At 45.0% G+C, this 27011-nt stretch overlaps 1 protein-coding gene across 2 annotated transcripts in view; it reads left to right on the forward strand.

Annotated features, from left to right (window-relative positions):
• The window catches only part of ppm1g (protein phosphatase, Mg2+/Mn2+ dependent, 1G), a 46662-nt gene that overhangs the window by 12940 nt on the left and 6711 nt on the right, over positions 1-27011 (forward strand). The window contains exons 3-8 of one of the 2 annotated variants that reach the window (XM_038816255.1): positions 547-632; positions 4271-4397; positions 9965-10470; positions 14548-14694; positions 15988-16222; positions 23810-23939. In XM_038816255.1, coding sequence (XP_038672183.1) covers positions 547-632; positions 4271-4397; positions 9965-10470; positions 14548-14694; positions 15988-16222; positions 23810-23939 — 1231 coding nt within the window. Of the gene's footprint in view, positions 1-546; positions 633-4270; positions 4398-9961; positions 10471-14547; positions 14695-15987; positions 16223-23809; positions 23940-27011 lie in introns of both variants that reach the window. The other variant, XM_038816247.1, reaches the window with a different exon arrangement.

Raw genomic sequence — 27011 nt, forward strand, 5'->3', positions numbered from 1 at the left:
TCCGTTTACATATAAACGCCAAGGAGATCCAACCTTGCTTCTCCACAACAATCCTTGTCCCTGTGAGTGCCACTGAAGAATTTGGCATGAGACCCAACTTTGTCCAGCTCGACATTACCATGACTTGAGCCATTCAGTTGGGTCTACCTGAAACTGCAAGTCTTGGATTACATTTAATTCCCTTTTCTCCTGACTGGGCCCCACACACGCACTCAATTGTTCACACTGTCCTTGACATGTGTGACCAGGGTGTCCTGTTCAACCAAGCCTGGGTTTCAGACGCCACATTCAATCCATACCCATGCACCTCCCACAGTTTTGCATTCGCATCTGCAGTTTCACAGTCCACAACAGGCTTGATTATGTGCCTTCATAATGATTTACAACTGTATACCCTTTACTCTTGCAACTCTAGCAGAATATGCATTTCTCTTGCTTCTTCTTCACCCCTGCCCAACCCAAGCTTTCTTGAATTCACTTATTTCTCTCTCCCAAAGGATAATCTGTATATTGATTAGATTCAAATCTTATTTTTGTTTCTTTCAGGTGAAGAAGTAGCACTCTACTGTGCAAAGTACCTGCCTGATGTTATTAAGAACCAACAGGCTTATAGGAATGGAAAATTGCAGAAGGTATGGCTTCCAAAATTTGATACAGTATGTTTGAAATGATAGAGTAGCAAATTACTGGTTCAGATGTAAGATGAGGAGGGAGGCACCTTGTGTACTTGATAACAGGAAACAGTTGATTCAAATGGATTGAATTGTTTTTTATACCAACCTTTTAAAAACCTATTTTTTGAGACTCGACTATGAAGCATCAGAAAAGCTTTGTGAGAATGGGTTGGGGTGCAGATCCAGAGAAAATAAGGTTTTTAAGATTTCACCATAACGTGCAGATACCCTACTATGTACCACGTGTCAATGCTTACCTGAGGCAATTCTGTATTGAATTTGAAGCTGGAATCACCGTATATGGTGCACATGGCACAGCAAACTGCATGATTCACGGGTGTGATGCATGTAGGAATTGGCCTCAAACAAATCCCCCAAAAATCAGAGTTCATGACAAATCTGCCAGACTTGATTTTAATGATCCCCTGATTCATTAAAAATAAATTTTCTTCCATTCAGCCCTCCTAGTTTTTGTGATGTTGTCAAAGTATTCGTATCAACTTGGATATTGCTGAATGCTTAGAATGGGTTTTTCTATCCTTTGGGACTTGGGTTTGAATTTTGACTGGGCTGACAGAATAACATTTTGGACTATTTGTGCCCAATATGCAATATATTTGAGCTCTTTAAAACCTAAATAAGAGGCTCTTTTTCACTCATAATGTTGAATGGGTAAATACTCTATTCCCCAATGCTGAGACACATCACCTTGAGTACAAAGATTTATCAAATCATAACTCTATCGATGGTGTACCAAACCAATAGCTGGTGCTTCTCTTAAAGGGAAGGGATCAATCACCTCTGCAATTGATGATTGTGGAATTTGGAGGGGAGGGCCAGGAAGAAAGCTGACATAGAATCACATAGAATTTACAGTACAGAAGGAGGCCATTCGGCCCATCGAGTCTACACAGGCCCCCCGAAAAGAGCACCCCACTTAAGCCCACACCTCCACCCTATCCCCGCAATCCAGTAATCCTACCCAACCTTTTTGGACACCAAGGGCAATTTATCATGGCCAATCCATCTAACCTGCACGTCTTTGGACTGTGGGAGGAAACCGGAGCACCTCGGAGGAAACCCACGCAGACACGGAGAGAACGTGCAGACTCCGCATAGACAATTCCCCAAGCCGGGAATCAAACTTGGGACCCTGGAGCTGTGAAGCAACTGTGCTAACCACATGGGTAGAAATGGTATGTGGCCAGACAATCAAGGAAAGGAACCTTTAATATAATTTTGTAAGTGTGGAGGATGAATATATTCAAGCTTCTTGAGGGTAATTGTATAAGGCATTTCATAGCACAGGGCTAAAGAGCTGGCTTTTAAAGCAGACCAAGGCAGGCCAGCAGAACGGTTCAATTCCCATACCAGCCTCCCCAAACAGGCTCAAATGTGGCGACTTGTGGCTTTTCACAGTAACTTCATTTGAAGCCTACTTGTGACAATAAGCGGTTTTCGTTTCATTTTTTTTTTCATTCTGGCAGATTACTATTCCTTCCACCAGGTGATGCTAAAGAGTTGTGTAAACTCCTCAAGGGCATCTAGTGGCTGCAGTATAGTTGACACCACTTGCATTGATCTGAATTATTCATACATTTTCCCATGCTCTGATTGAAACACAGTCACATTTCCATACATTTTACCAGTGGTTTTATTTTTCCCTCGCCAGTTGTTTTATAAAGTTCCTTTGAAGTGTCTTGCGGATGTTTTATTATGGGAGAGTCACCGTAATTAGTTGTTTGGTGCTGTACTCGCAGTTTATAATGAAAATGAGATGAGTTTTTTTAATATCTGAAGTCCCTTTTTCTCACTGATTCTTGTACTTGTGTGGAAGTCAAATGGCAGGTCTAATATCCAGCATGTTATCTACTTAATGGAATTTATTACGGTTTGTGTCATTTGCAGCAAAAAAAAAAGAAAGCATTGCACTTTTTTAACATTAAAAGGAATTTTTAAAAAACATACAAGTGTTGCATTTACAAAGTCAATGCTGCATTGGAAGATTTATATGTCTCCTTTTAGATCACAGCTGATAAATTACTTTGTGAAATAACAGTCACCTCTGTTTGTCACTGTGCAACAATGCACGGTGGTTAGCACTGTTGCTGCACAGCTCCAGGGTCTCTGATTCGATTCCCGGCTTGGGTGACTGTCTGTGCAGAGTCTGCACGTTCTCCCCATGTGTGCGTGGGTTTCCTCCGGGTGCTCTGGTTTCCTTGTTAGGTGGATTGACCATGCTACATTTCCCTTTGTGTCCAAAGATGGGGTGGAGGCGCAGGCTTAAGTGGGGTGCTCTTTCCAAGGGCCAGTGCAGACTCGATGGGCCAAATGGCCTCCTGCACTGTAAATTCTACATTAATGCTATGATAATTAGTCGAAGCAGCCTGTGTTTGTACACAAGAGATGAATGGCCAGTTAACTGGGATTGGGCTTTGGCCCTGACATGAGGATTCCCTTGTTTTCAAACTTGTTGCCTTAGATCTTTATTGCCCACAAGACTAGCCAAGGAGGTCACTGAGAGGCAAACCAAAGCGTCAACTTAGTTTACGTGTGCAAGTCATAGATGTTTACAGCATGGAAACAGGCCCTTTGGCCCAGCTTGTCCATGCCGCCCAGTTTCTATCACTAAGCTAATCCCACTTGCCCGCATTTGGCCCACATCCCTCTATACCCACCCTGCCCAACTTTTTTAAAAGACAAACCTCTACCATTGCCTCTGGCAGCCCATTCCAGATGTTCACCACCCTGTGTGAAGAAATTTCCTCTCTGTTCCCTTTTGTATCGCTCCCCTCTCACTTTAAACCTAGCCTGGTGTTGAATTTCAACTCTCCACCTTCTGACACAGTGGCAGGCTGCTACTGCTGAAACCAAAAGAGAAAATGCTGGAAAATCTCAACAGGTCTGGCAGCATCTGTAAGGAGCATACGCTGAACTTTATATAAAATTTTTTTAAAAATTAATTTAGAGTACCCAATTCATTTTTTCCAATTAAGAGGTAATTTAGCGTGGCCAATCCACCTGCGCTCCACATCAAACGCGGGTCCTCAGCGTCGTGAGACAGCAGTGCTATTGCTGAACAGATTTGGTCCTGCTTTCTCACCATTGCCCTCCTGAGTTTGTTTTTTTTAAAATTCAGAGTACCCAATTCTTTTTTTTCCCATTAAGGGGCAATTTAGCATGGCCAATCCACCTAGCCTGCACATCTTTGGGTTGTGGGGGCAAAACCCACGCAAACACGGGGAGAATGTGCAAACTCCACACGGACAGTGACCCAGAGCCGGGATCGGCCCTCCTGAGTTTAACCGTTAGTGCACGGTTTCAGTAGACGTGTGCAGGAGTAATTTCCTTACATTTTAGAATGTTCTTTTTAAGGATAATGTAGTACGATGAGGTTATAGACACTAAGCAGTTATTACTGAGTCCAGTTTGTATGATTTTATTTTCTCTTGCTCTTTCAGCATAACTCCAAAGAAAACTCCTCTTTCATTCCCAATTATATCCACTATACTTTTTCTTGTGACTGGTATTCAGAAAAGGTAATTTGATATTAAGATCTCTTGATTTATTTTTGTTTTTTGTCTTTTGAATTCAAGGCACTGGAAGATGCCTTTCTGTCCATAGACGGCAAGCTTACAGAAGAGATGGTGATCAAGGAACTTGCCCAGATTGCCGGGCGACCTCAGGAGGATGACGGCGAGAAAGTTGCTGACGAAGATGATGGTAAGTTGAGTTAGAAGTAAATGGTTTTTAAATGGGGTGGAAATGCGACGCAGTTCCACAAAATAAAATAAATTTATAGGTATTGAAGTGCTGTCATACCAAGTTCCGTTCCAAGCCGCACAACATCTTGACTTGGAAATTAGATCACTGTTTCTTTACTGTCACTGGATCAAAGAACTTCACTCCCTCCCTAACAGCACTGTGGGTGTACCTGCACCACATGGACTACAGTGGTTCAAGAAGCCAGCTCACCACCACCTCATAGGGCCAGTTGGGTGGGCATCAAATGCTCGTCTAGCCAACAATGCCCACATCCCATAAGAATTTAAAAAGTGATTAAAGCCAATTCTCTGCCTACTGATGGCCAAGGACCAGAATGCATAATTTTTTTTATTTTTTAAAATAAATTTAGAGTACCCAATTATTTTTTTTTCCAATTAAGGGGCAATTTAATGTGGCCAATCCACCTAACCTGCACATCTTTGGGTTGTGGGGGTGAAACCCACGCAGACATGGGGAGAATGTGCAAACTCCACATGGACAGTGACCCAGGGCCGGGATTCGAACCTGGGTCCACAGCGCCGCAGTCCTAGTGCTATCCACTGTGCCACATGCCACCCCCAGAATGCATAAATAATGATCTTAAGGAATTCCGTTTTAGTTGTATGTCTTGTGAATTAATTTATTGAAAACCGGGACTGCATTTTTGCAAAGTATCATGCAACTGCTTATGACAAATTTATTATATCCCCATTTTCCACCTATATTCCTTCCTCATTCCCTGCAACCAAAATAAAACTTATAAGAGCAACCAAGTTTGAAAAAAAAGGCAGATACAGATGTGATGAGAAAGGCTATCTTAAATGTTTAATTTATCATTTTGAGCAAGATTTTTTTCCCCAAATCAGCTTGGTGCAACCGTTCTCATGTAATAAACATTCTAATTACAAGGAATCTTCTGCTTCAGAAAATAAAGCTGAATTAATTATTTCGTCATACACTGTCCTGCAGCCCAACTTAAAATAATAAAAGCTGAGATGAGATGTTAAATTAATCATCAGTAATTTAATATAAACTTTCATTTTGAGTATATACGAAAATCACCATAGTCTCCAAGGATGCTGTCCCCTTTTGAGAGAGAGCTGGCAGGTGGTGATTTTAACCTGTGGATCACCACACTTTAAGCAAGGTTGAGAAAGTGGGGCTTTTATGGTAACCTCAGCTGGGAGAGGAATTGAACCCACGCTGTTGTTGTTCAGCATCACAAACCAGCCATCCAGCCAACTGAGCTAAGCAACCTCGATTGCATGTATATAATGTGTTTCTCATGCAGTTGCAGGTTTAAGTTTATATGAGCAATGAAAGGGCAGCACGGTGGCGCAGTGGTTAGCATTACTGCCTCATGACGCTGAGGTTCCAGGTTCGATCCCAGCTCTGGGTCACTGTCCGTGTGGAGTTTGCACATTCTCCCGTGTCTGCCTGGGTTTCGCCCCCACAACCCAAAAGATGTGCCGGTTAGGTGGATTGGCCACACTAAAGTGTCCTCAATTGGAAAAAAATGAATTGGGTGCACTAAATGTTTTTTTTGTAAATATGAGCCATGAAAAGGATGTTTTTTTTGCTAATGCTTAAACCATAATACTGTCGTCCGTAGTGAACTGTAAAGGTGTACATTCAAATTTTTCTTGGGTCCACAGAGAGGCAGACGTACAATGCAACACAGAGCAGGGCAGCAAGGGGCCCCAGCCAATTGGTTGGTCCCATACTGAGAGGTGACTGGTAAAGGAGCACCAATCAGAGCCTGATAGCTCTAAATTTGCTGACAGGCTCAAGAGAGCCAGAAATACAGAACAAAATCGGGCTCTGATGGGTGGATTCTTCTTTGGAGCAGGAAAGCAGTTTGCATTGAGAGGTGGTAGAAACTTAGAGCAGTTCAGACGGATCTCCTGAATTGGGAGTGAAGTATCTTAACTTTCATTGAATGAAACAGCAGCCAGGTTTCTGACATTCGGCTCGGCAGGAGCCCGAGGCAAAAGTGAGACTGCTGACCTAACATCGGGGTGCGAGCCTGCGAAGTCTACCGCACGGCAAGGAGGGAGGCACCGACCAACAGACATCAAGGGGCGCAGCAGGGTGACCATCCACCTCCAGACCAGGGCTGAGGAGGGCGGGCAACCAAGGGCTAGGCCAGATAAAGCCAACAGCAAGCTGCCAGGTGCACACCCACAGAGGTGAGGTGTGAAGACTGGGCAAGCGACAAAGTCTGGCTTTTGGGGAGCAGCGGACAACTCGACCAGAGGTCAAAGCTGAGAGTGAGAGGGCTGGGCACAAGTGGACCAACAAGAGACCAAAGGCCAGGCCAGATAGCCAGCAGCCAGCCAGGAGCACACATGGCCTTCGAGGCTCATCTTTCCGAGTCGGGAGATGCGAGGGCCAGGCATGCATTGGTGACAAAGTTTTCGGTTGGCAGGGGGGCAACTTGACCAGAGTCCAGGGCTGGGTAGCAACCAGATCTGTGAGGGCGAGAGCAGAGTCCAGGCCTGATGGCCAGCAGAGGCCCCGCAAACAGGGAGAAATGAAATGAAAATCGCTTATTGTCACAAGTAGGCTTCAATGAATTTGCTGTGAAAAGCCCCTAGTCACCACATTCCAGAGCCTGTTCGGGGAGGCTGGTACGTGCTGCTGGTCTGCCCTGGTCTGCTTTAAAAGCCAGCGATTTAGCCCAGTGTGCTAAACATGCCCCCCCCCCCCCCCCCCCCGAAAGTGTAAGTACGCCTCTGTTTGAGCTGGAATGTTAATTAGTTTCCATCAAACCGGTGTCTGGATATGTTTTTTTTGGATCTGTGTGATTGGGTGATATACTGGTGATTATAGATGGCAGCTGTATTTTGGGATGATTAAAAGTATCTCGCATATGCTGTGTTGTGTAGCATTCCAATAATTTTTACTTTGTAGACGTGTGCATAAAATTGTTTTTATTTGGTAAAAGGTTGAACATAGGCCTGCCTTAAATGAATTTTATGCTATTAAAGCATGCCTGTTTGATCTTTGCAAGATCTTTAGAGCCACCATTAGTTAGTTCTCCCCTCCAGAGTACAAAGGAAAGGCAGGAAAAGCGTAGAGAATCCTCCTGTTTCAGGTGATGCATGAAGCAATCTTGGTCCTGCCTGATCAACATAATTTGAACTAGTCTAAAGTTGCTGAAAGAACCATCTGCAGGTTTAGCATTCCAGCGCTAATTAGACATAGTGGGCAAGATCTATCGGTCGCGTTACCCCTGAAAAACAGGGTGGTGCAACGTGACCAGGAGATCGCACTTCTGGGATCTACCTGGCTTGCCACGCCTTGCAAGATCTAACGCGATCTCGTGAGATATCGCAATGTGAATCCCGCCCATTGTGAGGGGAATCACTTTCTGGCAGATGTGCAAATTAGTGAGACAGCTAGCCTCACTCTAATATGCGTTCCCACGATCAAAGCAAGGTGTAGGATCTAACTCCCTTGCCTTGGAGACCTCGGACAAGTACCATTCAGTGCTGGCCTCCAGAAACTGGGGCCAGCGGAATGGTACTCGAGGTCTCCCATTGGATTGGATTTGTTTATTGTCATGTGTACCGGGGTACAGGGAATAGTGAAGCCCCCGGGTGTTTGTCCTCTGGGCAAGGTGGCAGCCAGGCACTGCTGGTGCCACCTGGGCACCTTGGCAGTGCCAGTTGGCAGGGGTACCGTCAGGCTGGCATTTTCATGTGGCGAGGATCGGATGTGGGGTGCCCTGCGCAGGTGTGGAAGGTTGAGGGGGTGGACAGGAACCCGTTCTACGTGTGTTGAGACGGGGGGGGGGGGGGGGGGGGGGGGGGGGGGGGGGCCTGCTATGTCAGGGGTCGCACTGGGGGAAACAGTTCTAATGTCATAAACAAGGAATGCAGAGAGGCATTTTGAAAAGCTTTGGAGAGGCGAGTTGAATTCTGATCTGCCTGACCCGAGTCAGCAATTCTCCCACAGTAAAATAGATTGAGAGTTTGCATGTTTCTTGTTTGATGGGAAATTTTAAGGGGTGATTGTAAGCTGTTCTTTTTGGGTCTGAAGTAAAAAAGTTTACTATTGTATTCATAATAAAGATTTTTGTTTTAAAAATAGCCATGTCCTATTTCTTCATAACTCACTCCTGGAGTGAATCACTCTTTCCACACAATCTTACAAAATAAACTAAAATATTGGGGTTTCGGTCCAGTATCCTAGCCACTGTTGGGGTCTGGCCTGTGATCGTAATACACCCACTTCTAATGAAGGTATGGATTAGGCTGGCAGATGTACAGTGGCATGTTTCAGGATGCCCCTGGTCGAGGGTTCTACACCATGGTGTTACAGGTCCCCCTGGAGGAGAACAGTGGAGGGAAGAGAGATGTCCTGGATCTGCAGGATGGAAGGAGTCCAGCCTCTCTCCTTCCTTTTTCTCTCTCTCTCTCTCTCTCTCTCTCTCTCTCTCTCTCTCTCTCTCTCTCTCTCTCTCTCTCTTTCTCCTCCTCCTCCTCCTCCCCCTCCCCCCCCCCCCCCCCCCCCCCACACTCCTGCAGTAGCTGTGTTGCTCCTAGCCGTAACCTCTTTCCATTTCTCCTCGTGATTCCTCTCTGTGGGATAGCACAGCACTTGTTCTTTTAACGTGACAAGATGTTGATAGTATTGGTAAAATTTTGAAAAATGTCTCAGAAATTCTCCCAATGAGTTTCAACAGTTCTCAAGTGAACAGTAGAAGGTGATGTACCTTTAAGTAACAAATTATTAGCAACCGTGTTTATTCTCAATTAAGTACTAGCCACAAGTGTTTTGCATTCTCCCTAATGAAGGTTAGGTAGCAATTTGAGTGGCAATAATCTTAAACTTAATTCTCTGGTTGGCCATTCCAGGTGCTTACCAAGATTTCATCTTGTGATAAACTGGCTTGGAGATTCCTTAGCGTCTAAAGTATCAATAGAACATCGAACGTTTACTGGAATCTGAACATGGAAATGGGGAATTATGTTGCAGGCAAATCATTTGATTTTCCTCCTAGCTTTGCTTCTCTTTTGCCAATAGGATTTTGATTTGTAACTTGTTGTGCTGTTCAAGTGTTCTCGTCTTTAAACCGCAGCCGTCCCTTCTGATCACCTGCAACCTAAGTTTGCAGTGTTGATATTAGAATTCTGCAAAATATCCTAAGACATGAGATATGGCGAGAGGCAATAAATCAAAGGGGAAGAAATTTAATAATGGCTGCTGGAAAAGTAGACGATAAGTGTATAGGTATGCATCAGTAGAAATGAAAAACAACTTGTGGATTCTATCCGGCATAAAATTAGAATTTTGCTTGGTAATCTTAATGTGAATTGCCATTAAATTAACGGTTAGATTCTTTTGGGAGGGGTTATTTTTCTATGTAGATCAGGCTGTATGAGCACATGTATGGTAAATGCATTCCTCCCTCCCAAGTACATTCGTGCCAATTCCCTAAACCCATTTGTAACTGATGAGAGATTCCCGCCCCCATATAGGTCAACAGACTTTCTTTGTTTCTTTTTTTCCTCCAGTTGACCATGAGGAGGCTGCACTTTTACACGAAGAGGCCACAATGACAATTGAAGAGTTACTCACCCGATACGGGCAAAATCAGAACAGTGCCAAACATGCAAAAAGCAAAACTTCCCCCACTGTCAAGAAACCGCTGCCCAAAGATGGAGATAAAAACAAATCTGACAAAGAGATTAATGGAGAGCTGGAGAGCAGTGAAGTGAGCATGAGTGAGATAAAGAACAAAAATGGGAAATCAGAGGAGACTGTGGGAATCTCCTCGAGCTCGGATTGCAGAGGTGAGGAAGCAGTGCTGGCAAGTGGGGATAGCACTACTGGATGTGGTTCAGATAAAGAAGCTGCCAAAGCCAGCAAGGGCACCTCTGAAGAGGCTGTTGTATCATCCTCCACAGCTGATGCTGGACCATCCTGCTCGTCATCTGCCAAATCACAGCGGGCAGCCAAGTCGGTCTTCTTTGAGGACAGTGAGGATGAGTCTGAAGAAGCAGAAGAGGAGGACAGTGAAGAGGTAACAATTTCATTTCTTCTCCAGTTTTCTCTTTTGGAGATAGATACTGTTATGAAGCACTTGTAAAATTTCATTATCAAGAGAGAGGTTTTCCTGGTGTTTCAGGCTCTGTCTGAACAACCACTTTCCTTTCACATTCGGCACCCAAAAAACTAATCAGAGGAAAGCTCCCAACTCCTGATTTGCTCAATTAATGCAAGTCAGTAAGTACCTGCAGCCTTCTTTTGCTGAGGCATGACAACCTGATTGAACTATGAATTTAATTACTTGCATCCTTGCAATGCTGCAAGTCAAAAATATTGTGATCAGTGTTTAGACTTGAGCGTCTTTTTTCTCTTTGCCTTCCATTTGCTCCCTTTTCACACCACTATTCCGAAAATGCAACTTTAATGACAGGTTACGGTTGCACTGCTGGTGCTTGCTTTCTGATACATTGTCATTCTGCACATGAAAACTTTGGTCGGCTAGTATGATCCTGATGTACACACTTCTCTCTGGTGATATCAGTCAGCTAGCCTGATTGGGCAGACCTGTTGTTTTCCTAGTCTGTAGCATCTTCAGCATTCAGCTGTGAGATTAAACCAGTTACCTTTGGGCAACTATTACTTAAATGCAGAATCTTGCAGGGCTAGGGCTGCTTTTTAATCTGAAAGGATATAAATTGTTGGACAGTTGCTTGTTGGACTTAATTTGGTATTTTACTTTCTACTGACAGCAAACACCATCTATGAAATTAGCTGTAAACATTCACCTTGTCCCAAAGAAGCTGCATGAATTTTGTGCGCTGATTCCAGAAGGTGGCATATTGAAGTATGAGGATCTCCATGGCTTGTGCAACAGAGCTGAAAGAAACTGGCGTGAAACCTTGAGCAATAAATGAGGGAATACATTGAGACACACACTGAACAACTGTTTCTAGAATCTTTTCCTGTTGCTGTTTTAATCATTTCTAGACGGGCTCTTTTCTAATTTATATAGAATATAGAACAGACAGTGCAGAAGGAGGCCATTCGGCCCATTGAGTCTGCACCGACCCACTTAAGCCCGCACTCCACCCTATCCCCGTAACCCAGTAACCCCTCCTAACCTGCACGTCTTTGGACTGTGGGAGGAAACCGGAGTACCCGGAGGAAACCCACGCAGACACTGGGAGAACGTGCAGACTCCGCACAGACAGTGACCCAGCAGGGAATCGAACCTGGGACCCAGGCGCCGTGAAGCCACAGTGCTATCCGTACCTATCATCTTAATACCTGGTGATTGGAGTGCTTTTATCAGTTACTGCAGCTGTTGTGCATTTTTTTTGGTCCTTTGGAACTGTTAAGAGGATTAATGCTAGCTTTTGATGAGGACCGATGGATAAGATTGATGTAGCTTCAATGGATCCCCCCCCCCCCCCCCAAATTGACAAAATACCCATGTAAGAGACTATTAAGGGGGCTGTTGTCATGTGGATGGAGTGCAAGTTGACAGGCAGGAAGCAAAAGATACCAGTAAAAGGAATTTTGTTGGATTGGAAAGATGTGCAAGCACCCGAGAGGGGTCTGTTCAGATCACTGTGCTGTTTATCTGTGATCAATATTGATAATGAAGACCTGACACTAAATATTGAGCAGAGAGAAAATGGTATCCAGCATTGCGAAAGAAGGATAAATAGGTTGAGAGGGCAGGGAGACAGATGGCAGTTCCAGTTCAAAGTAAATAAATTAAGTCCGGTGTTTTGGATACAAGAAGGTCGGACCTTGGTGTGCAGATATGAGTCATTTGCAGGCAACAGGACAACTAAATAAGACCAAAAATAGAGGCAAATCCTTGGATTTGTATCTGAAGATGTAGAATATAGAAACGCAGAGATCATTTTTAAATTGTAGAAGACCTTCATTAGAATCCAGTTGATGTACCATGTGTAGGTTTGAGTAGTCCATATAAAAAAAATCAAAAAAAGTTGATATTTTAAAGTTGAGGAATTAGCTATGAAGAGTGAGAAATTGTTCTATTCCACTAATGCGATTAAAGTTGACTTGAAAAGAGTTCTGAGCTATAAGATAGATAGCACTGTCGGTTCCACTGGTTGGTGATGTGTAAATGCAAGGTGATTAGATTGTGAAATTTGTCAACCACAGACTGTTGAATCAGAGTCTAGACTTCCCTTTTACAGGAAATTTGTTTTTTCCAAAAGATCTGTATTGAATGGTATGGAGAAGGAAGGAGCAGGAGATTTGAATTTGTCTATAGACTCATGATATATAATCTATACCTCATATGCTGCGAGCTTCTCTGCATCAGAAATGACATTATCTTGAATCAATGTTGTGTTTATATTACGTGTTGCCAAATAGGTGCAAACCTCCACATTTTCTGGAAATAATTTAAAATGTGTACTGCATTGATGCTGGATCAGCATGGTTAATATTTGTATTTCTGTGTAAATTGGAAAGGAAATATAAGAAAATGTTATAAGTAACCCTAGTTACCGTTGGGAGTACCAACATTAATACATAACTAAAACTAAACCAAGTAAATTATTTTGAGCCATTCTGTTCCCAGGCTGGGGAAGTGTATTGGAAGGTTAGTTCTGACGTTAGCTGGCCATATTGTATTTGACTGGGCACTTTCCATTTCTGACAATCTTCACTAGTAACGTTTGTCTGGTGAATGGTAAATATTATAAATGGAATAGTGTCCTCATCTCTCCTTCGTTTTGTGGCTTTTCCGAATTCGGAGTTATCCTATGTTGTCCGATCCTTGATCACAAATTAATAATATCACATTCTTTCACAAACAATCATGAACTTAGTACAGGAAAAAGGGTCAGTGCCTTTGAATCCTGATTTTAAATAGTGCAGAAGACGATTCCTAGATGACTGATCAAAGCCAATTGCTGCTACTTTAGCAAACTATGGATGTCATTGTATAGGAAGGTGAATTGGACATTCTGAATTCTCCCTCTGTGTACCCGAACAGGTGCCAGAGTGTGGTGACTAGGGGATTTTCACAGTAACTTCATTGCAGTGTTAATGTAAGTCTACCTGGAGGGCAGCATGGTGGCACAGTGGTTAACCCTGCTGCCTCACGGCGCCGGGGCACATGTGGTGTTCTCCGTGTCTGCGTGTGTTTCTCCCCCACACCCCAAAGATGTGCAGGGTAAGTGGATTGGCCACGCTAAATTGTCTCTTAATTGGAAAAATGAATTGGGTACTCTAAATTTATTTATAAAAACGTAAGCCTACTTGTGACACTAATAAAGATTATTATTATTAGGACTGCTCAGTTGGCACGAGTATAACCTCTTGAGTCAGTAGGTTGTGGGTTGAACCTCCACTCCAGCAATTGAACACAGAAATCGAAGCTGACATACCTGTGCAGTACTGAGGGATTACCACATTGTCAGAGGTGCCATCTTTCTGATGAATCGTTAAACCAAAGCCCCATCTACCCTCAGGTCGGAGTAAAAGATTCCATGGCACTATTTCAGAGAAGATTTGGGGGAGTTTTTTAAAGAATAATTTGAGTACCCAATTCTGTTTTCCCCAATTAAGGGGCAATTTAGTGTGGCCAATTCACCCGCCCTGCACATCTTTTTGGGTTGTGGGGGTGAGACCCACGCCGACACAGGGAGAATGTGCAACCTCCACGCGGACAGTGACCCGGGGCCGGGATCGAACCCAGGTCCTCGACGCTGTGCGGCAGTAGTGCTAACCACTATGCCACCGTGCCGCCTGTGAGATTTTGGGGAGTAATCCCGAGTGTCCTGGCCAATATTTATGCCCCCAATCAACATCACAAAAAAAATAGGTCTTCTGATCAAATTGCCATTGGTGGGAACTAACTGCGCAAATTAGCTGAATTGGATTGGCTGTCCTGCTTTGTTAACAGTAACATAGACTATAAAGCCGTATGAGATGTCTGCCGGTCATGAAAGGTGCTATATAAATGCAAGTCTTTTCTCTCTTAGCACAGTTAATTTTCCATAATTAGGAATTTTTACCAATAATTTAGCTATATTTTTATATCACTGACAATAGGAGCTTTTGAATTGCGATGTGACTTGTGCTTTATTAAATCTTTCATTGGCAGGATTGCAGTGAAGAGGAAGAATACAGCAGTGAGGGGGAGGAGGAAGATGAGGAGGAAGAGGAGGAGGAGGAAGAAGAGCAAGATGAGAGTGACGATGCAGAAGAGGAAGATGATATTATGTTGCCTGGAATGGATGGTAAAGAGGAGGTATGCATAGCCTTTGCAGGTGTTCCACATAAATTGCAAAATAAAATATTGTTGTCCCATGTGCTAATCTGAAATTCACTGTGATGAATTTCAAACCTTTAAATGTGTATGAATCAAGGACTTTAATGTCGTGCTGTGGCGTGATAGCAGAAAGTAGGAAATCCCTTATTGTCCCTGCCATCAGTCACGTACCTTGCTGCTTTGGCTGTGCATGGCTCAACAGATATTGCTTCCCTCAGTGCTTTTGCCCAAAGAGTTAACTATTGATGAGAGCCGTGGTAGCAAGATTAAGCAAATTATATTAGTGCTGGGGAATCATAAGACGTAGGAGCAGAAGCAGGCCACTCGGCCCATTGGGCTTGCTCCGCCATTCAATGAGGTCATGACTAACCTTTTTTTTAAAATTTAGATTAGCCAATTATTTTTTTCCAATTAAGGGGCAATTTAGCGTGGCCAATCCACCTACTTTGCACATTTTTGGGTTGTGGGGGCAAACCCCACGCAGACACGGGGAGAACGTGCAAACTCCACACGGACAGTGACCCAGAGCCGGGATCGAACCTGGGACCTCAGCGCCGTGAGGCGGTTGTGCTAACCACTAGGCCACCGTGCTGCCCTTGGTCATGACTAACCTGATCAACATCAACTCCACTTTTTCTGCCTTATCCCCATAACCCTCGATTCCTTTGCTGGTTTGCATGTGAGGACATTGTGCCATGTCAAACCTAGCACAAATCTAGCTGCATGTTGCACAGTTTAAATTCTGTTCAGTCCAGATCCAGGGTCAATATAAATTATTTAGGTTTGGATGCCAGATATAGACTGATATCCTCGTCAATATTGACACTAGCTTATTTTATCCCGTTTTGATAGAGTACAGGCAGTTTTATACCCATTTAGGACGCTTGTCAGTGGCACTGAATTTGATGCGTTTTCAATACTGAATGCCAAAGAGCAACTGAAAACAGTTCATATTTAAATGCTTAGATGGACAATTCTGAAGTAACATTGGGTTCAGAGTAAGTGATTTTTCAGGTTTGAGATTATTTTCTTGTGATATCTTTCTCATGCTACTGTGCCAGAAATTAATTTTGGTTGGAATGCAGAGGGCATTAATTGCTGGGATACAGACTGTTAAATGTATTATATTTTATGCTTCCTACAAGTTTCACTGGATCCCATATTAAGAGAGCCAATGGGCACTTGAAAGCAATTCTACCCAAGACACAAGTGCCACTTTATTGTCCATTGGTAGTAGAAAGCATTAATCACTGAAGTGTCTTTGAATCCTAGCCTGGCTCTGACAGCGGTACGACAGCTGTTGTGGCACTGATCCGTGGGAAGCAGTTGATAGTGGCCAATGCTGGGGATTCCCGGTGTGTTGTTTCGGAGAGCGGCAAGGCGATTGACATGTCCTATGATCACAAACCAGAAGACGAAGTGGAACTGGCCAGGATCAAGAATGCTGGTGGAAAAGTTACTTTGGATGGGAGAGTCAATGGCGGGTTAAACCTCTCTCGAGCAATAGGTAATCATTTTTGTTTCTCCCTTAAGAATTACTACTGCCAGCTATATACTGAGCCAGAAATATTGATGAATTGATATAGGATGCCTTCAGAACAACTTGCATTGCACGATTGCAACTTCCTCCTATGTATTTTCAGTTCTGCATAGAATCTTGTTATATAAAGTAATGTTTCTATGTCAAGTTGCAGACTTAAACATAAAGAGATTTTTCTAGCTGCCTGATGAGAAATTTATCATGACCATTTTCAGTCCAGTTTAAAAACTCAGACTTGGGGAAGGGCAGAGAGGCCACCAGAGATTAGAGTTCTCATAGTCTGTTGTATAGGGCTGTCTTTTCATATCTATTTTGGTTGAGCCTTGAATGTTCTGTGATGAATGTAAGAAATTGTTAAATATGCGGTGCCACATGTATCTGGTGCAGTAATGATTTTAAAAGCCTGCGTTAGGGTGTGTATATATCTGCTGCAGTATTTTTTTTAAAATCCTGGTTCAAAAGAAGGTGCAATTAAGTTGTCAAAGAAGTGAGATCATCATTATTTCTGGTCATGCTTGTTTACAAAGATAGGCCTAATGGGTTTTTATGATTTCTGCGGAGTAGATAATTATAGACATCATATTTAAACTTAAGCAAGTAGGTCACGGGATTTGAGTGGGATGGAATGATGTGATTAATGGGAGGAACCATCTCAACTGGCGGGATGCTCAGATTTACCCGCAGCCCGGGGGGTTTCCCGACGGTGTGGGGCTGCCCCAGAATGGGAAAACCCATTGACCAGCCGGTGTAACAGAGCATCCCGCCAGCGTGCTGAAATAGAAATGTGGCGGGGCAGAGTATCCAGCCCCAGATCTCCAACAGGTAGTTGAGTTAGTGTTCCTGGAAACTGTTTTGGAAGAAGGCTGTTGGAGATTTGGTATGAATGTGACAGGATCGACCCCTCTCTCTCTCCAAACTTTAAAAGGAATTCTTTATCCAGAGCCCCCCCCCCCCTGTCTGCTGACTGTTAATTTTCCCCAAAGAAGTCGACGAATGGCTGCCAGTTCCGGACGAACCCTAACAGTGACCCACTCAGGGCGCACTTGATTTTCTGCAGACAGAGAAAGCTAGCCATGTCACTTAGCCTGGTCTCTGACTTCGGAGGCTTTGAGTCCCTCCAAGCTTATAATATCCCATCTCCGCGCTACCAGGGAGGCAAAGGCCAGAATGTCTGCCTCTTTCTCTTTTTGGATTCCCAGATCTTCCGACACTCCAAAAAGCGGCACCTCTGGACTCAGTGCCACCCTTATTTTTAACACCTTGGACATGACATCCGCAAACCCCTGCCAGAATCCCCTAAGCTTCGGACATGCCCAGAACATATGAACATGGTTCGCTGGCTCTCCCGCACACCTTGCGCACCTGTCTTCTACTCCAAAGAACCTGCTCATCCGGGCCACCGTCATGTGAGCCCGGTGAACAACCTTAAACTGTATCCGGGCCACTGTCATGTGAGCCCGGTGAACGACCTTAAACTGTATCAGGCTGAGCCTGGAACATGTTGTGGACACGTTGACTCTACTCAACGCATCAGCCCAGAGACCATCCTCGATCTCTCCTCCTAACTCCTCTTTCCATTTGTGTTTCAGCTCCTCGGCCTGCGTTTCCTCTGACCCCACGAGTTCCTTGTAAATGTCCGAAACCCTCCCTTCTCCCACCCACATTCTCGAAACTACCCTGTCCTGTATCCCCCTTGGTGGTAGGAGCGGGAAGGTTGACACCTGCCTGCTAGGAAATCTCGCGACTGCTGGTACCTAAACACATTTCCACCCGTCAGTTCAAATTTCTCCTCCAACTCCCTCAGGCTGGAGAAGCTCGCCTCTATAAACCGATCTCCCATCCTCTCGATCCCTGCTCTTTGCCATTTCCGGAACCCTCCATCTAGCCTCCCCGGGGCAAACCAATGGTTATTGCAGATTAGAGGCCAGACTGATGCTCCCTCTGCTCCCACATGTTTCTCCATTGCCCCCAGACTCTCAGGGCTGCCGCCACCATGGGGCTGGTGGAGTACCATGCCGGCGGGAACAGCAGAGGTGCCGTTACTAATGCCCCCAAATTCATGCCCTTACATGATGCTGCCTCTACTCGCTCCCACATCGACCCCCCACTTCCTAATCATGGCTATATTTGCCACCCAATAATAATTACTAAAGTTCAGCAGCGCTCCAGTATTCCCTTTTTTACTCGCGGGATCTTACCCTCCCATACAAAGCCAGAGATCACTTGTTGACCCGTTTAAAGAAGGTCCGTGGAATAAAGATAGGGAGACACGGAAACACAAACAGGAATCTCGGGAGGACCGTCATTTTCATTGTACCCTCCCAGCCAGTGATAACGGGAGCATGTCCCACCTTCGGAAATCTTCCTTCATTTGGTCTACTAGTTGGGTCAAATTTAATTTATGTAGCCGTTCCCATTCCCGTGCCACCTGGGTGCCAAGTACCGAAAGTTTCCCCTACCATTCTAAACGGCAGCTCCCCCAATCGCCTCTTCTGCCCCCTTGCCTGGATCGCGAACATCTCACTATTCCCCAATGTTCAATTTATAACCCGAAAACCGGCCAAATTCCCCCAGAATCCTCATAATTTCTTCCATCCTTCTAGTGGGTCTGAGACATGGGAGCAGGTCATCTGCGTATTGCGCAATTCTGTGTTCCACCCCACCCCGAACCAGCCCCTTGAGGCTCGCAGCGCAATTCCCAGCGCAAACAGCAGTGGGGAAAGGGGGCATCCCTGTCTCGTCCCCCGGTGCAGCCTAAAATAGCCCGATGTCAACCTGTTCGTCCGTACACTCGCCACGGGCACCTGATACAACAACCTAACCCAGTCGATGAAGCCCTGTCCAAACCCAAACTGCCCCAGCACTTCCCACAGATAGGGCCATTCCACCCGATCAAATGCCTTCTCTCCGTCCATTGTGACCACTACCTCTACGTCCCTACCCTCTGGGGGCATCATGATCACATCTAACCTTCTAACGTGGCCGCTAACTGCCAGCCCTTAACGAAACCCGTCTGGTCCTCCCCAATCATTTCCGAAATGCAGTCTTTGATCCTAGAGGACAAGATTTTGGCCAACAGTTTGGCGTCTACATTTAATAAGGAGATCGGTCGTAGGACCCGCATAGCTCCAGGCCCTTATCCCGCTTCAGGATCAGAGAGATCGAGGCCTGTGACATCGTCGGGGGAAGCACCCTTCTCTCCCTTGCCTCATTAAATGTCCTCATTAGCAGCGACCCCAGTATCCCAGAGAAAATTTTATAAAACTCCACAGAGTACCGGTCCGGTCCCAGGGCTTTACCCGCCTGCCTGGCCTACAGGCCTTCTGCAATTTCTTCCATCCCGATTGGCGCCCCCAACCCTTCTACCAACCCTTCAGCCACCTTTGGGAACCTCAGCCCTCCTAGGAATTGCCTCATCCCCTCTGGACCAGCTGGGGGTTCCGACTCATACAACCTGCTATAGAACTCCTTAAATGCCTTATTAACCCCTGCTGAATCTCCGACTAGGATCCCATCCCTGTCACTTACTTTCCCAATCTCCCTGGCTACCTCCGTCTTTCTGAGCTGCTGCGCAAGCATTCTGCTGACCTTCTCTCCATATTCCCTTTTGCTTTTGCCTTCCTCAGCTGCTCCACCGCCTTCCCTGTAGTTAACAAGCCAAACTCTGCCTGTTGCCTCCGTCGTTCCCTTAAAAGCCCTGCCTCTGGGGTCTCCGCATATCTCCTGTCGACCTGAAGTATTTCCCCTATCAGTCGATCCGTCTCTGCTCTATTTACCTTCTCCCTGTGGGCCCATATCGAGATCAGCTCCCCTCTAACCACCGCCTTCAGCGCCTCCCAGACCATTACAGCCGAGACTTCCCCGTATCATTAACTTCCAGATAGTTTTGGATACATTTCCTCACCCGCCCGCACACCACTCGCAGTCCGACATCCAATCTCCAGTGTGGCCGTTGACCACACTCCTTGCTCACCTGTAGGTCCACCCAGTGCGGGGCATGATCTGAGGCGTGATCGCTGAATACCCGGTGTCCATTACCCCCGTCAGTAAAGCTCCAGATGAAAAAGTGGATCCGGGAGTACACTTTATGCACGTGTGAGTAAAAGGAGAACTCCTTCACTCTTGGCCGTCCAAATCTCCATGGCCCCCCCCCCCCCCCCCCGTCTGCTCCATGAACCCCTTTAGCTCCTTTGCCATTGCTGACACCCTGCCTTGAGCTCGACCGGTCTAGCCTTGGGTCAATGACTGTGTCCAAGTGTCGTCGTTCCCCCCCCATGACCAGCATATGCGAGTCCAGGTCCGGGATCTTCCCCGACATTCTCCTTATGCACTCCACATCATCCCAATTTGGCGCATACACATTCACGAACACCACCAGCAGCCCTTCCAGCTTCCCACTAACCATGATGTAACAGCCTCCCACATCCGCAAGTATTATTACTGACTCTTAATGGCAGCACGGTGGCGCAGTGGGTTAGCCCTGCAGCCTCACGGCGCTGAGGTCCCAGGTTCGATACCGGCTCTGGGTCACTGTCTGTGTGGAGTTTGCACATTCTCCCCGTGTTTGCGTGGGTTTCGCCCCCACAACCCAAAGATGTGCAAGATAGGTGGATTGAACACGCTAAATTGCCCCTTAATTGGAAAAAATTAATTGGGTACACTAAATTTTTTTTTTTTAAAAAGAAGGAAAAAAAATTACTGACTCTTAATGACACTCGCTTATCAATCAGGATCGCGGCCTCTCTAGTCTTAGAGTCCAGTCCCGAGTGAATAACCTGTCCAACCCATCCCTTCCTTCATCTAATCTGATCGGTTACCCTAAGGAGCGTCTCCTGTAACATTGCCACGTCCGCCTTCAATCCCCTCAAGTGCACAAACACACGTGCCTTCTTCCTCCACCGATCAAACATCACCTTTCTTTGGCCAGTCTCCAGCTCGCGCCCCACGCATCTGGAGGCCTGCCCCCAGGCAGGCTCTTGTCCCCGTCAGCAGAACAGTTCGCCCCCCCCCCCCCGCCCGCAATAACAGCACTATGCAAACCGCCCCCTTCAACAAGCATAACATCTGCTTACCCCCCACTGTGCTTCCATGAGCCAGCCCGCCCAGCTAGCTTGGTAGCCCCTGCCCATGGTGCCAGACATTTTCCCACCTATTGTTTCCCTCCTCCTTCCCCGCTTGGACTCACGTATGCAAAAGAAAACAATCCCCGCCCAATTGACCGAGAGAAACACAAAGAAAGTCAAACAAAAAAAGCCCACATCTAAAATTCACACCTCCATCCCCCATCAGTACAAATGCAAACTTTAACTCGCACAAATATGCGGCAGCCCCAGAATCAATACAGAAGGCATTACAGATAAAGTCCAAAAACTTTTAACACGAATGCTTCAACAAAGTTCAAACACCTCTGTCCACTGCCAGCCCTTTCCTTCTTGTGAAGTCCATCGCTTCCTTGGGCGACTCAAAGTAAAAATGTTGCTCCTCATAAGTCATCCAAAGACGGGCCGGATACAGCAGTCCAAACCTCACTTTCCTCTGGAAAAGGGTTGACTTTATTTGGTTGAACCCTGCTCTTCTCCTGGCCACGTCCGCGCTCAGATCTTGGTATATACGCAGGATGCTGTTCTCCCACTTAGAGCTCCGTATCTTCCTGGCCCACCATAAAATAAACTCCTTGTCCAGGTATCTGTGGAATATCGCCACCATCGCACTCTTGAGGGGGGGGGGGGGCTGCTCTGTGAGCCCTGTCCACCTCCAAGGGTTGGGAAAATGTCCCTCCCCCATTAACTTCTCGAGCATGCCTGCTATATATGCCCCAGCGTCCATTCCTTTGGACCCCTCCGGGAGACCAACGATTCTCAAGTTCTGCCGGTGGGACCTACTCTCTATGTCCTCCACCTTCTCCTGGAGCCTTTTATGTTGGTCTCTCAGCATCACCACCTCCAACTCCATTGCTGTTTGGTGTTCCTCCTGCTCAGTCAGTGCCTTCTCCGCTTTCTGGATCTCCCAATCTTGAGCATCCAGTCTATGTTCCAGCCGCGCAATCGATTCCTTAATCGGGACCACGCATTTCTGTTTCTTCTTGGCGAAGCCCTCCCGTATGAACTGCATCAGCTGCTCTGTCGCCGTCTGGGTCGTCGAGCCAGGACTCCGGTCGTCCACCGTGCTTTCTCCCGCTGCAGCTTAAGCCCAGGCCTTCTCTGTTTGCCTATTTCTTCCTTTGCGAACACTCCTGGTCTGCCTCTCCATGCACTGATATAGGATTCCTCTTCACAATTACGTCCACCATCAATTCCCCGAGTCAAATCCAACAAAAAATCGGGAAAAGGTCCGACCCGAGCGGGAGCCACCAAATGTGCGACCTACTCCTTCATAGCCGCCACCAGAAGTCTTTCATTTTATTGTTGGGCACAGTAAGAAGTCTTACAACACCAGGTTAAAGTCCAACAGGTTTGTTTCAAACACGAGCTTTCGGAGCACGGCTCCTTCTTCAGGTGAATGGGCATTTTATTGTTGAGCATCGTTTACCTGGTAATTGTAAGGTATATCTCTGTGCTGTTAAAGGTAGTTTAATACCATGTTAATAATAAAGTCTGCTTTAATATAGCAAATCCTTATTTTTTGTGTGGAATCACTCCTGGAATGAAGTATCTGTTCCTCAGCTTTACAAATTTAAAAAGAAAATTGGGGTTCCTGTCTGGTATTGTAGCAAATGTTCGGATCTGGTCTGGTATAGTAATAGTGCTTATGGCCCGGGACGGTGCATCACTCAACTGGTAAGAGGTTTTTGAAGGTAAAATATTTTTTTAAAGAACCCAGTCTAATAAAACAAATAGGTCAACTTGATACTTCATGGAACTTTCATTGATTGTTTATCTTCTCCCCCACCCACCCAAGTCTAAAAAACTTTGGTATGTGGGTTAGAGGGGATGGCGGAGTGTGAAGTGTTTTCCCCTGTACAAATCTAGCACACTAAATGGTAAGTCAGTTGAATACTGCTTGGATTCAGTTAAAACTTACCTTTCTAATCATCATAGAGGAATGGTGTCTTTTTGTGCTGTGTAAACCTTCCTACATTTCTATTATTTTTTTAAAATATAAATTTAGAGTACCCAATTCATTTTTTCCAATTAAGGGACAATTTAGCGTGGCCAATCCACCTAACCTGCACATCTTTGTGTTGTGGGGGCAAAACCCATGCAAGCATGGGGAGAATGTGCAAACTCCACACAGTGACCCAGAGCCGGGATCGAACCATGGACCTCGGCGCCGTGAGGCAGCTGGCTAACCCACTGCGCCACCATGCTGCCCCCTACATTTCTATTATTACTCACCCGGAACCTTAGTTGCCTGCCAATACTTGGAGTAGCCTTTCCTGCCTGTTAAAATGTTAAAAATTTCATTCAGACTTTGGGGGGGGGGGGGTGGGGGGTGATTTAATTTCCTGCTTGTTAGTGCTGCTTATTAGAAAATGGTCTCTTCCAATATGAACAATGTTTAGCGCACAGAAATTAGTGAGTGTACTCTGCTAGTGATTTGTGACTGTTGTTACAGGTGATCATTTCTACAAGAGGAATAAAAACCTCCCTCCAGAGGAACAAATGATCTCAGCACTACCTGATCTCAAGGTGTTGCCATTAAATGATGACCATGACTTCATGGTGATTGCATGTGACGGTATATGGTAAGTACTAATTTGTTGGATTTATTTGTTGGGGTAAGTGAGGTGAGATGAAGAAAGTGAAGAAAAGTCCATTAAGATCTTCCCTAAAACCTTTCTAATAAAAGCAAATTACTGCGGATGCTGGAATCTGAAAGGGAAGAGAAAAGCTCAGCTTTGACAAAGAGTCATCGGACTCGAAATGTTGGCTCTTTTCTCTCCCTAGAGATGCTGCCAGACCTGAGATTTTCCAGCATTTTCTCTTTCGCCTAAAACCTTTCTATATGAGCAGGGTTTTGGTCACTCCGAGTACTATATGCCCTTTGGCTGCCAATTAATTCCTCGAGGGAATTTTCTATATTCAAGATGCTATTAAATTGCAAGTTGCTGGGATGTAACATCCATATCCCCATCACCAAATTGCTTGCTTCCACTTATGGAACACTGCCTGCCTTCACCCAACATCAACCCAGCTCCTATAATCCTTATTCACGCATTTTCACTTTGAGACTCAACAGCCCTGCTCTCCTTGCTGGCTTCCCATCCTCCGTGCTTCAAAAAAATGTTAACTTGTCCAAACCTCTCACTTGGGTCCTATCTTGCACTAACTCTTTATCTGTCATCCCATCTTCACTGGATCCGTGTTCTTCAACATATTAAATTTTAAATGCTCAGCACTGACTGTAAATCCTCCTGGGCATACCTAAGCTCTATAACTCTTGCCTTCTGTTTAAGCTTCCTCATTCTTTCATGGCCTTTAGTTGCATCATCATAAAGGGATATGGTGTTCGGACTGGAAAGTGGAGCTGAGTCCACAAAAGATCAGCCATAATCTCATTGATCCTAGGTCTTATGTTCTCTCCTAGTCTCTGGTGTATTCTTCTCTTGACCTCCCCACCTCCAAAAATGTATGTTTTAAGTCTTGAATGAACAGTGAAGATACCACCTCTACCTTGCTGGTGTTTGTATGCCTCCTCACCAGGCTAAATCGCTGGCTTTTAAAGCAGGCCAGCAGCACGGTTCGATTCCCGTACCAGCCTCCCCGGACAGGCACCGGAATGTGGCGACTAGGGGCTTTTCACAGAAACTTCGTTGAAGCCTACTCAATAAGCGATTTTCATTTCATTTTTCATTTAATGGAACTAGGACATTGAACAGATGCCTCCTCACCTGTATATTGACAGAAACTGAAGTATCCAATATTTTGTATATGCATCAAACTTCAGATATTGTCTTTTCTAAACCTGCATTGATGACCATGTAATCATGTCAGCAAAGATGTGATCCAACAACAGCTATTATAGATGCATCAATGGGCCTAAAAATGGAAACTAATTCCAGGTGACCTGTTGGTTACACGCCATGCAATATAATACGACATTTGAGTCCCTAATAGCCACAGTTCAATCCTGGGTCTATGCCGAGTTAGTTGATTGGAGTTTGTGTCACAACTCATTACCACCGAGCTTGGGAAAGGAACAGCAACTTCAGTGTCCCTTGTTGTCCAATGACCCAGGCTGAAAAAATGTACTGGAATAGACATCTAGTGATCAGCTATGACCTTATTCATGGTCAGATTTCCACAGGCCTTAGTTGGTATCGTTCCCTTTTGAGTTGGAAAAGAGTGGCTTGAGGTTTCAGCTTTGGAATGAAGCACGTAATTTTGGTCAATGTTCTGGTGTGATGTGGAGTGTGCTTGTGCATTGTCAATGGTGTCATTCATCGGTTGAGAGCTTTAATCTCACCTGCCTGTTCAGGTGAACTTCAAAGCCCCTCCCTACTATTTGAAAGAGACGATGGAGTCCTCCTGATGTCCTGATCAACAACAATCCCGGAGGCCCCAATGTCCCAACATCCAAACGATTTACAAGCAAAACGGGTGCAGTCATAGAAATGGTAAATGGGAGTTAGGAATGCAGTTACATTCTGACAGCTCCTGCGGGGAGGTGTTGGTTTGAGAACTAATATTTTTTAAATTACCCTGGAATTTTGCTTGTCTTGTCAAGCTATGTTTTTCTGAAGATTAAAAGATGGTCAGGCAGGGATGCATTTTCTCATAAGATTTATTCAGTTTGAATAGTGAAAATATTCCTGACCAATGATGAGACTCTGGTAAAATCTGAGACCAAAAAAACTGCTGATTAGAAAGACATTTGGAATCTCTTGGGCATACAGTAAGAAATTATCTGGAAAGTCAAATGCCGATGGGAAAGATCGATGGTTAAAAGAGATTGTGGTGACAGAACACCTTGCAAACTGGATGAATGGACCACCAACAAAGATGATCGATTCCTCTAGAGATTAACATGGCAGCGCATAGTCGCCAGCGCCCTTTTGGAAGGTACCCGAGGAGAGAGAGAGAGATGATGCATTTTTGTAAGCTCAGAAAATACCATAAAGAGGTTTGCAGTGTGTGAGAAGTCATCAGGTGATCCAGGACAGGTTTATACTTGAGACCTGAAAGTTTGTTTTTGCTGAAATCGGTGAAATGGAAACATTTTTGGTTTATCTGACAAACGAGGCAGATTCATTGGTTGGGCCTTCTAGATTACTGAGCCAAAGGTGCACTGATCGTTCCATGTGAACAGTTGAAACCAATGTGTTCTACAATCTTAAAGTGACAGTATTCAATTGATCATATTTTCAATGATCTATTAATACTTTCTAGCAGAATTTGGATGCCAGATCAGTTAGAGATGAGATACCAACAGGCACTGAGAGTAAAGGGGTTGCTTGTATAGCTACATTGAATGCTCAGCATAATCTGGAAGTGCAATCTGACACTGGCCACCCCCTCAGGAAGAGTTTCATTAATGCTCGAGAAAAAATAATACATTAAAGAAATGTTTCCCTGAATGCTGATTTAACTATGGAATAAAGTATTGTTAGATTTAGTGTGATTCTCGCTGTCACGTTTACCAGTCGAATTGGTATATGTGCTGACTTCAGTAATGTACTGTGGAACGGAGGTTGGTGATCCAAGATATTTACAGGACTATATTTTCTTCCCTTTTTCCTGTTTTTTAGTCTTCTTGGTCCCTTGTTAAAACAAGAGAGCAGACCTACCCTGAGATTTCAATGTAATCTATACAAACA

Source organism: Scyliorhinus canicula, chromosome 1 (assembly GCF_902713615.1).
Source record: "Scyliorhinus canicula chromosome 1, sScyCan1.1, whole genome shotgun sequence".
NCBI lineage: Eukaryota > Metazoa > Chordata > Chondrichthyes > Carcharhiniformes > Scyliorhinidae > Scyliorhinus > Scyliorhinus canicula.